The 10,399-nt window shown below is 45.9% G+C and overlaps 3 protein-coding genes across 8 annotated transcripts in view; 1 reads left to right on the top strand and 2 right to left on the bottom strand.

The window, feature by feature from the left end:
- Nucleotides 1–977, bottom strand: part of LOC105565744 (28S ribosomal protein S31, mitochondrial) — a 5,100-nt gene extending 4,123 nt beyond the window's left edge. Inside the window, exons 1-2 of one of the 2 annotated variants that reach the window (XM_012019182.1) lie at nt 660–977; nt 417–548 (exon numbers count right to left, since the gene is read on the bottom strand). In XM_012019182.1, coding sequence (XP_011874572.1) covers nt 417–442 — 26 coding nt within the window. In that variant the 5' untranslated portion in view covers nt 443–548; nt 660–977. The remainder of the gene's footprint in view (nt 1–416; nt 549–659) is intronic. The other variant, XM_012019181.1, reaches the window with a different exon arrangement.
- Nucleotides 978–1,059: 82 nt separating this feature from the next.
- On the top strand, nt 1,060–6,135 carry LOC105565742 (rho GTPase-activating protein 1-like). Of its 3 annotated transcripts, XM_012019174.1 has the most exons (10): nt 1,060–1,342; nt 1,723–1,830; nt 2,005–2,148; nt 2,583–2,763; nt 2,996–3,214; nt 3,289–3,387; nt 3,490–3,677; nt 3,760–3,960; nt 4,044–4,150; nt 4,239–6,135. In XM_012019174.1, the coding sequence occupies exons 1-10, from the start codon at nt 1,294–1,296 to the stop codon at nt 4,410–4,412; spliced, it is 1,470 nt and encodes a 489-aa protein (XP_011874564.1). In that variant the 5' UTR covers nt 1,060–1,293; the 3' UTR covers nt 4,413–6,135. The 3 variants fall into 3 exon arrangements, with proteins under 3 accessions (XP_011874564.1, XP_011874565.1, XP_011874566.1); XM_012019175.1 differs by lacking the exon at nt 1,723–1,830; XM_012019176.1 differs by lacking the exons at nt 1,060–1,342; nt 1,723–1,830 and having other exon boundaries at nt 2,096–2,212.
- A 110-nt stretch (nt 6,136–6,245) lies between these two features.
- Nucleotides 6,246–10,399, bottom strand: part of LOC105565743 (ras-related protein Rab-21) — a 6,870-nt gene continuing 2,716 nt past the window's right edge. For 2 of the 3 annotated variants that reach the window (XM_012019179.1, XM_012019180.1), the window contains exons 2-4: nt 8,248–8,415; nt 7,780–7,898; nt 6,246–7,704 (exon numbers count right to left, since the gene is read on the bottom strand). In XM_012019179.1, the coding sequence (XP_011874569.1) occupies nt 7,422–7,704; nt 7,780–7,898; nt 8,248–8,415 (570 nt within the window). In that variant the 3' untranslated portion in view covers nt 6,246–7,421. Of the gene's footprint in view, nt 7,705–7,779; nt 7,899–8,247; nt 8,416–8,818; nt 8,986–10,399 lie in introns of those variants that run through there. The other variant, XM_012019177.1, reaches the window with a different exon arrangement.

The following is a 10,399-nucleotide window of genomic DNA, read 5'->3' as shown; positions in this document are numbered from 1 at the left end:
GTAGGGTTGTAGGAGTAGAAGTAGTAGTAAGTGTTGTACATCAAAGTAATATACAATAGAGTGAGATACGTCGTAATTGAAATGAATGATTGGCTAGCTTTTACGTCCTACATCGTTGTAGTCGTGAAAGATCAAGTTCAGCTATCTTTTACAACAGGCTTTACAATCGGAAATGCTAGTTTAAAACTGTGTTTTACAACACTGTACAACCGCTAACAACCGCGTTTACGCAATTGTAGAATAGCCTTTATACGTAATGTTCGTCAATTAATTAAATCGGTCATTTGAATTCGAGCAACGAGCAGGATCCATGTGTCCGTACATCTGAGAGTATCGAGCTGATCACAGCGCACACATCAGTGGTTTAGATAGTAATGTTTTTATTAATTTCAATAACCCGACGGAGGTGTACTTACTTCGATGAAATATGTAAGGGCAACATATTTGCGCATAAATGTTCTACAAATCAATTGTATCGCGCCGAGACGCAAGCACGCGGCGGCGCTCCACCCTCAGGCACAGATAGCCGTACGGAAAGGCCGTAGAATCTGATAAAAGAAATTCAATTGTATCAACGACAGTCGCGTGTCAATAGCAGCAACGCGCTGTACGCCACGTATTCACACGCGAGAATTATTGACAAATTCAATCCTCATTACAAAGTAAATGCCGGCAGATCGCAAGTGAGAGGGTCTAACCTAAGGGGGGGCTTAACCTCCTTATTAAAGGGCAAGCGACTCCGAGGCAGCCAATGTCAGTCAGACTGGTCGCGTTTTTCGCGCATGCGCGACAGTTGAGGCCTTCACACGCAATAATTCCGTAAGGACGTAAAACGTAAAGGCGCTGGAAACTGCTCTTAGCGAAACGGTAACAAGTAAAACACCGGCATGGCCCCTCTCAGGTTTCTCTCTGGATCCACACTCAAGCTTGAAGTTACGTGACGTTGGTGAAGTAACCGAGCGAGCGCCGCGCTATCGATACATCGTGTTTACCCACTTGAAAACGGAGTATCGATACATATCGCGGCGCGTGGCGAGCGGGGGGGGGGGGCGCAACGCAGTGACCACCGCGGCCAACCACGGCGACAGATGAAAGCGTGACGTGATCCGTAGCCGCGCGTCGTACTAGTCGCACACGTCGCGGAGGAAGCGGATGGATATGTCGCCGCGCGAGGAGACAGCCGTCGTGGGCAGCGCGAGTCTGTAAGAGCGCCGCGATATCGCCGAGGTCGTCGGCACGCTGGTAACCCGGCCGCATCGTCGTCCCCGCGCGCCTCCACGCCGCAAGGGAAGGATGGAGGCGGACTACCAGCCGACGCTGAGTCCGTCGCGGACGTTGACAGGTGAGACGCGGCTCCGGCGCGGGGCGGCCAGTCCGCGCCCTACCCGGCGATCCCGACCCCGCCGCCGTCGTCGTCGGGATCGCCCTCGGGGGCGGCATCGGTGGGCGGTGACGCGTCGAGTAAATAGAAAGCATCTCGTAACCGTGGCATCGCGCGCCCCCGCGACTGTCGTTACTTTCGCGCGAGCGGAAGCTCTCGGATCGGAGTTTCTGGAACGGAGACCTCGAAATCCCGATCGCCCGAGGCGGCCCGAGAGCAGCCGCCGACGCCGATCGGGATTTACCTGTCGCGGTTGAGACAAGGTGTTTTTGTCGCGCGCAAATATGCACGGGTATCGTCGCTTTGTTTAGCGTCGGCTGATTTGTGTTGACGTTTAGCAGGGATGGGCAACGACTGCGAGGATCCATACCCTAGCCTGTCGGATTATCACGATTACGAACCGAATCTGGAATTTGACGATACAGAATTGCAAACCACTTCGAACAATGGTAAATCATGCGCCTGCCCTGTACATTTTGCCTGTCTCCTTTTTGCGATATCGAGTGTTCGTAGAATTTTTCACACTAATTTCCGAAGGAAGGGAGACCGCCTCCCTCTGTGGTTCGCGCGAACGATTCGTTCGGCCGCGATGGTTGTTTAAGAGCCGAACTCTGTCGTTGCAGCGACGCGGCTTCTGGAAGAGAAATTGGATCTGGTGAGCAGCAGCATGGGCACTGGGATGGATTATTTGGAAAGCCCGGTGAGCGACGGCACGATCGAGGAGAACTTTGAGGAAGCTTTGGTAGACGCTCCAGTTATCGAATCTGGTGTGTGACCTTTTACCTTCTGTTAGTAGCCAGTAAATGTCATGGCATTCGCGGGGCATAGCAGGTGAATTATGTGTAGAACATTGTATAGCTTGTTTTACGTTGCATGGCGTAAGGATGAAAGGAAAAAAAACAAAGGAAAGGGAATGCGACGACTGTTTTGCTTTTGTTTTAATCCGCCTTGCAATAACATTGTGTACAATCCTAGCCTGAAGTGAGTAAATCTCTTTCTCTCTTCCCCGTTGAACGTACATTTCTATCGTTTTCTTTTGTTTTTGTTTTTTTTTTTAATAAATCAGGCCTGCTCCGAGGATTCGATTGTTAAATTGTACTTGCCCGAGTACAATTTCTGTTTTGATATCAAATCCGTTGCGAGAGCACGCTTACGATAAGCGCAATCTTACATCAGAACAAATGTCTGTTTTAACGAATAGCGGACGATCTGGCTGCTTTAGACGGTGAGCTCGCTGACGAGGAGGACTATCTTGATATATCCAGGCACGGTATCGTAGAGGTGGTCGGTGACGATAGTGCCGGTCGTAAGATAATTGTCGTGTCAGCGTGCAAATTGCCTCCCATTGGAAAAGAGACTTTTAATCACGCCAAGCTTCTCAGGTGAGTCTGCGGTGTCCACGTTACAGAGATGACACGCGTGATATTTATTCGACCACGAACAATGGCTTACAGTTGTCCGTAAATTACTCAAGAATTGCGCGTCATCCTGTATCATTGCCAACAAAGTTATTTGTTAGGAGACTATCCGTTCTCCTTTGCTACTCTGTTGGTTCCCTTCTGTCTTTGTACGTAAAATATTAGGCTCTTTCACAAACGCTATTCTCAACCGCAGGTATCTTACGCATACTTTGGACATGTTCGTGGAGCAAGATTATAGTCTCGTCTACTTTCATTATGGCCTTACGTCGAAAAATAAGCCACCCTTGTCGTGGTTGTGGCAAGCGTATAAAGCCTTCGATAGAAAATACAAGAAGAATCTCAAAGCCCTTTATCTAGTGCACCCGACTAATTTCATTAGGATTGTGTGGCAAATATTTAAACCGGCCATCAGGTATGCGGGCTTTCCTTTTTCAAACGGAGGGAATTGTTTTCTCGAGCTGTTACACATTACGTGAATCTTTACAGTGTAAAGTTCGGACGGAAAATGATGTATGTTAATTACTTGGAAGAATTGGCGCAATACATAAACCTGGATCAACTGATTATTCCACCTCAAGTGATAGAGTATGCAATTTAGCTGTGCTGTATTATATTAAATAGTACCTTAGGGTCTCGCGTCAAATCAAATTGCACGCGGATTTAATTGACACGCACCACCTCTTTCAGACACAATGAGCAACTGCTGATGAAAAATAAGAAAAATCTGCCGGCGAGTCCACCGCAAAGCGCGGTAGTCACGCCAGTTGGCACGACTCAGTTCGGTGCTAGTCTGCAGTTCATAAAGGAAAATAATAACGGTGATCCAATACCACCGATTCTAAGGCAGTGCGTAGAATTTCTCGATACGCCCGACGGTATGGTATTCCAACGCAAAGAGCAAAACCATCTTCGTCTCGCTCGGCATTCCAACTGACAATTTTCCCGTCGCCGTTTCAGCTCTAGAAACGGAAGGGATATTCCGAAGATCGGCTAACGTGGCAGTAATCAAAGAACTTCAGAATCGTTGCAACCAAGGTTTGCCCATCGATTTCCAAGGAGATCCGCATATCGCCGCGGTTTTACTTAAAACCTTTCTCCGTGAACTAGACGAACCTCTTATGACCTACGAACTGTACGATGAAATCACGCAATTCCAAAGTGAGCATTTCGTCCCCTTCTTTTGCTTTTTCTTTCACGTATTACAGCGAGACATAAAGCACTTCCTTAAATTTTTACTGTAGCATTATCAAAAGATGAACGTCCGCGTAAAGTTAAGATATTAATATTGGAGAAACTACCCGAAGACAACTACCAAGTTCTTAGATACGTCGTACAATTTTTATCGAGGGTACGTAATCAATATTCCCAGTCGCAACATTCTGCAGCTAGAACGTAGATCGATTTTTACGTTCACTCATACTCTTTGCTATTGATAGGTAATGGATCGATGCGACCTGAACAAGATGACTTCTAGTAATCTCGCGGTTGTATTTGGACCGAATCTAGTTAGAGCACCGCCAGCACGTGGAATGTCCCTTTCCGCAATAGGACCTATCAATCAATTCATAGACTTTTTATTCACTTATCAAGATAAGATATTTATTATTTAAAAGCGACAGCACCGAAGGCCTAATTGTAACATTCAATTGTCACACGTCCGCATTTTCATTTACCGAAATATTTTTATATTCTACGTGATAGAGAAGGATAGAAGGAAACACTCAATTGTTTATTTACATGCGATTTTGCACAAGATTTTTTAATATGAATAGGTGTAATAATTTCCGGACGAAAGACTAAAGCGTTCGAATCAATGCCGGCTGTGCGACGTTGGAAACGCTAGCTGCAAGAGACATGTCCGTATATTTAGAGAGAAATTACGACCAAATACCAAAGATACATGAGAACGTCACACAGTGAGTATATGTAAGATTGTGTAGAGATAATGTTTATCTATTTAATAACGCTTAGAAAATAATATATTCGATGGTGAGAAAGAAGATATCGAGCGGGATGCCTCCGTTGTCGCGAAATTACAGGCCGCAATTTGCGCCGGTTTCTGAACTAAGTTAATCTCTAATCATTCAACAAGCGTTCTACTATTTAATAAACTTTTAAACAACGAATTAATTTCTTTTAGCAAGTTACATGAATTATTTCATGTATAATTTTTAAGATTTTAGTTATTTTTATTTTGTTATTTCCCTTTGTCAGTTAAAATATTTAAATCGACGATTGTTATTAGATTATAATTTTTGTTTTGTTGGCCCCACACGGATATCCAGCAATCATCTTTTGTTATTTATTTTCATTTGTAAAGTTTAAATTGTCAAAATTGTTCGATTGCGTTGTGCAACGTTCAACGTGTTAACTGAAGTAAACCGAAGTTTTTCATAGAAAGTTTTGGTATATACTCTAAATCCAAAATAGGAAAACCGTAAGTGACAAATCTTTTTAATATTCGGCATCCTTTGCATCTCTTGCAGGGTTTGTATATACTGGAAAAATTGATAATTCAATAATGATTGTGGTCTAACGAATTGTAGTATATGTGATACTGTATTTAAGTAAACGTGAAAAGAGACAAGAGACATGTAACAAGGAAGATTTATATATATATAATGTAGAGAAATACTATGTTAACTTTAAATAATATAAATAAGCATTCATTTTATATTTCAGTAACAAAACACTGGTTGAAACAAAAGTTAAATTGTATTTTCTACTTCAAATGGATTCGTCTTATAGCTTTCGTGACATTCTCTATCTCTCTCTCTCTCTCTCTTTCTCTCCGTTCTGTACAATTGTGTTCTCATAAGATTAATATATTTAAAAAATTATGCATTAGCACAGTAAGTAATTAGTGCGGTATTAATATATTCCATGCACTCCACATATAAAATCTAGTGACTTCACGATATTTGCTTTTGTTTATGATCTCAAAAAAAAAACGAATTCGTCAGATTGTTAGTTCCGCTTGATATCAACAAGAACCAAAAGAAATGAGAAAGAGAGTGAAAAAGAAGTTCTTGACATGTGTTGAGTGTCAAGTGCTGTATAGTCCAATGACTTTGTGAGTTTGTCCGTCGTCTAAGCATAAGAATAAGAGACTTAGCAATTTTTTCGTGGAGCGCAACCCGCAGATTTGTATATCCCCTTAAATTGTCCTGCCATTATAGGTAACTGGGATAAAGTATAGGCTTGGCAGCCTTAAACCCGCTCTCTATCATCAAAAGGAAAAAAAAAGACTAACCCAGACCTGTATAGAACTGATGCGACTCGATTACATTCCTCGTTGTCAATAGAACGTGTAATAAAGCGTGTTAATTTATAGGTCTGCAATTTCACTTTTGTGTGTGCGTAATTTGTAAGTGCAACCTAACTTTCGTGACACGATGGGATCGAGGTAGAATTGTCAAATGAAGCGTTTCTCTGTAACGTTATTACAAGTTACCATTTTATGTTCATAAAATAACTTACAGTAACAATAATTTAAACAACACTCTTGTATCACTAATTTATATCAATTTCAGATGAATAAACATATTGCGTGTTACTTAAATACGATCTAAATCAATATATTGTACAATAAATTCATCGGCACTTAATATGTACATTAATCTGAATTGTTTTGGGTAAAAGCCGCAGGCTGTTCTCTGCTCTTCCTTGAAAAATGCCCTCGTTTCGCGACAAGACCGTCCAACAATTCGCTAAACCCTTAATCAGCTTGCAGCAATTTTTGGATTGCGCGGATGTAGGCGTATCGAAAATTTGAACGTAACAACAGGAGAGTGAAACCGATTATTTAGGACGAGACTGTTGCTCTCTTGCTCTTATAAAATTTTTGCGACTACACTGAAAGTGAGGCACTCGAGACAACAATGTAGATCACCAAATTATTTTGTCTCCGTTCCGATAGCAATTAAGCAACTGAACAGCATTCCATTCGCGCCATAGTTGAGAAAAGAAACTACCTGGAATGTTCACGATCCAAATGCACAAGTATAAAGATCCATTGAAAGAAATGATGACATTACGTATCGCTTCGTAGTTAATCTAAGCTAAACTTCGAAAACTAATAGGACTCACTGGACCATCTCTTTTTGGTCTAAAGTTGACCAAGATACTCGAGCGCGAACCCGCCAGGAAAAAGGCCCCGTCTGACAATATTCGCGAATGAAAGGCCGTAGCTATACGATGTGTGTGTGTGTGTGTGTGTGTGTCTGCACATCTAAAAAGTCATTATCGAAAATATTAACAATTTACTTCCCCTCAATGAAGTGGCGTGTGCGAAATCTGCCTCGAAAACTTTTGTCTGTCCGGCACGAAGTCACAATGGCTTACGTCATCAATATACAAGTATAGAAATTAACGTATCTTTGCTAATCCAAGAATTGTCGCAGCTAAAAATATACATACATATATATATATAGGCATACACGTGCACATTCATACGTAACGCACTCGTCTACAAACACATACAAGATAAAGCATTTGTAACGTAACAAATTAGTATTTGCAAATTTGTCACATTTGGGACACACCATCCCGTACATAGTTCGTGGATTATCGAAATTAGACCTTGCATCTGGAACCGAATGTAAATTGATCTTAACGGTCTACGAAAAGCCGCCGTTATCGCCGCTGCCGCCGCCGCCGCCGCCGCCGCCGCCGCCACCGCCGCCGCAGCAGGAACTTCTACTCGGCTGAGTCTGTTCTACCTCGTCCTCGACCATCACGACGTTGCGACGCGTGCTGTTGGTCCTCGTGAGCGTGGACTTTTGCTCGGCCTCGTCCGCGCGTTGCATCATGCGCTGCGTCAGGTCCAGAAACATCTCCTCGATATTCTGGTTCAACTTGGCCGAGGTGTGGAAATGCATAGCGCCCACTTGCTTGGCGTACCTGGCGGAAGAAGGTTCGTTCAAGCGCTACGTGTTCGCTGTCAACTCGACGCGAGCGAAGATTCAACGAACTTACTCTTCCGCTTCCTCTATGGCAACGTTTCTGTCCTTCTCCAGGTCCACTTTATTGCCCGCTATCGCCAGGCAAATTTCACTACCTAACATCTTCTTAAGCTCCTTCACCCAGTTCTTCACCTGACAACAAAATCCACAAAAGATTCTTTAACACAGCGAGAGCAGGGACGCTCGGGAATACGTGTCGTACGCGCCCGGATAGCCAAATCTGCCGGCACAGATTTCGTCGAGTGGCCACTACAAATTTTGAGGGCAGAAAGACTGCAAGATTGCAGGAACTGATATATTCGACATGTTGCCAGCGTGTGTGTCAGCAGAGATGCAGCAAAATCTGCTCGCGTAACTGGAGCTGTTCGATTTCTGTCGACAGCATATGCTTTGCAAACTCTGTCGCCAAAACAAGAGCCAAATGCGGGCTTCTGGCAAATCTGCTGACATTTCGCTGACTGGGTGGCAGGCGTAGTCATACCTTTTGGAAGGTATCCTCGTCCGTGATGTCATAAACGAGAATGGCACCATTGGACATTCTGTAGTAAATTGGTCCTAAGGCGTGAAACTTCTCCTGCCCGGCGGTGTCCCATATCGCCAAGTTCACCCTCTTTCCATTGATATTCAGCTTCTTGTTCAGGAACGACGCCTGAAACACCGAGCAACTCGTGAGGGCGCCGTTTACCGAGCGCGGCGAATCCCGGTCGCGTCCGAACCTCGGAGAGGAGGTTAGGGAAGCTTCCCCGGCCGTGGCTGCGTACACCGCGAATTGCGCTTCGAGTTCACGGCTTTCTTTCTACGCAATTGCCGCGCTCGGACCCGACGGAATCGTCGGCGCGGGACCAACCTCTTCTCCCCCCCTGAAAGTACACGCTCGAGGTCGGATCGAGAAAAAGCCTCTCCCCGCGGAGGCGAGCATCTGCGCGGGAGCGAGGACGACCGTCCGCGCTACGCCCGGGGCAGAAGCGAAGGGAAAAGGATCCGCGGAGAGCAACGTCGGCTCGCCAGAACGCACGACGGGCCGAGGGGTCGGAGGGAGGGGGGAGAGTCACCTGTAGCGTGGTGATGTGCTTGTCGTTGAACTTGTCCTCGACGTATCGCAGGGCGACCGAGGTCTTGCCGACGCATCCCTCGCCCAGCAGCACCACCTTGAAATTGTACCCGGTGCCGACCACCGGACTGGCCATAGTCCCGGACTACAGGCGACTGAGCTCCGTTTCAAGGACGTGCCGCGGCGGGTGGGCGAGCGACACGGAGGGGGGGAGGGAGAGGGGGTTAATTCGCGCGTACACAGCGGGGCGCGGGCGGCCACGGAGAAGGCCCCGGGCCCGGGGCTCCGGCCTCGTTCGCCGTCTCTCTCTTGGCGCCCCCCGTCGGGCCACCTGGGGCCACCGGTCGGTCGAGGATCGTCGCGACGGACGTCGGGCGCTCGGGGCAGCCGCTTCGACGACGGAACGGAACAACTGATCAGCTGTTCCGCCCCGTGCCATTACGCGCATACGTCACGTCGCCGGCGCGTTTCTATAGCCGGCCCCTCTCGCGACCTCTTCGCACCTCTCGCCTCTCCCCGGGCTGTTTCGTATTTCCCGGCGGGAAGGCGCGTTCTCCTGTGGCCGCCCTCGCGCCCAAGGAACGGGCCTTATTGCCGCGCCTGGGCGCGTGCGCGCAGTTCTCGGTTCGCGCGCGCGTCCGCGAGTTTCGAAATTCTCGAGCCCGACGTCGGACCGACGACGAGGTTAACTTGACTGGGCTAATTAATTCGTTTGACCCGCGATTAATGTAGCAAGAGCGAATGTTCAGTCTGGGCCCCACGCTTGGAGTTTGATCAGGAAGCCCTGGTGGTGCAATATATTGGCGTAATATTGAGAAGTAATGTAAATCTGGTGTTCCCGATGTCGGCCGAATGGTTGTGAGATGGACGCCTTATTCTTATTTAGCCAATATTGTTGTTACGTTGTCAAATACTGGCCGGCGCACTTCCAATACAAATCTAATATTATATAATTATTGTCGTGCAATATTTACATTTATTTCACGGACAATATCGGCCAATGTATTTCTAATATAACCAACGTTGGACCAATGTTTAGCCAATCTCACCACAGTCAGCCCAAAATGTTAGCAGATTTATCAGACACCCGCACCAAAACCGTAGCCATCTGTGTCCGCATTTGGCTTTTCTTTTGGCAACAGAGTCTGTAAAGGCTGGTCTACAATACATGGAGTAAGCTGGAGTAAGGAGTAGGAGTAAGGAAATAAAATGGATTTATTTCCTTACTCCTACTCCTTACTCCAGCTTACTCCAGCTTACTCCATGTATTGTAGACCAGCCTTTAAGCATACGCTGTCAACAGAATGGCTACGTTCAGCAGAAAAAGCTGCTTTGCAACTGTTGTAAAATGCATGAATCTGATGGGCGTATGCAGTTAAATTCACTCAAGAGTAATAAGAGACCACGCCAATCAGATTCACGAATTTTACAACAGTTGCAAAGCAGCTTTTTCTGCTGAACGCAGCCAATGGTCGCGTTCAGCAGACACAACTGTTGAGTGAGCGCTCAATGATTTCTTAATATGATTGGCTGGATCTAAAAGTATTAACCAATCATACTGAGCGCTCACTCAACAGTTGTG

The sequence above is a fragment of the Vollenhovia emeryi genome, unplaced genomic scaffold (assembly GCF_000949405.1).
Source record: "Vollenhovia emeryi isolate VEMERY1.0 unplaced genomic scaffold, V.emery_V1.0 DF939149.1, whole genome shotgun sequence".
Lineage (NCBI taxonomy): Eukaryota > Metazoa > Arthropoda > Insecta > Hymenoptera > Formicidae > Vollenhovia > Vollenhovia emeryi.
The sequence above is the reverse complement of the archived record's forward strand: the minus strand, read 5'-3'. Positions and strand labels throughout refer to the sequence as shown.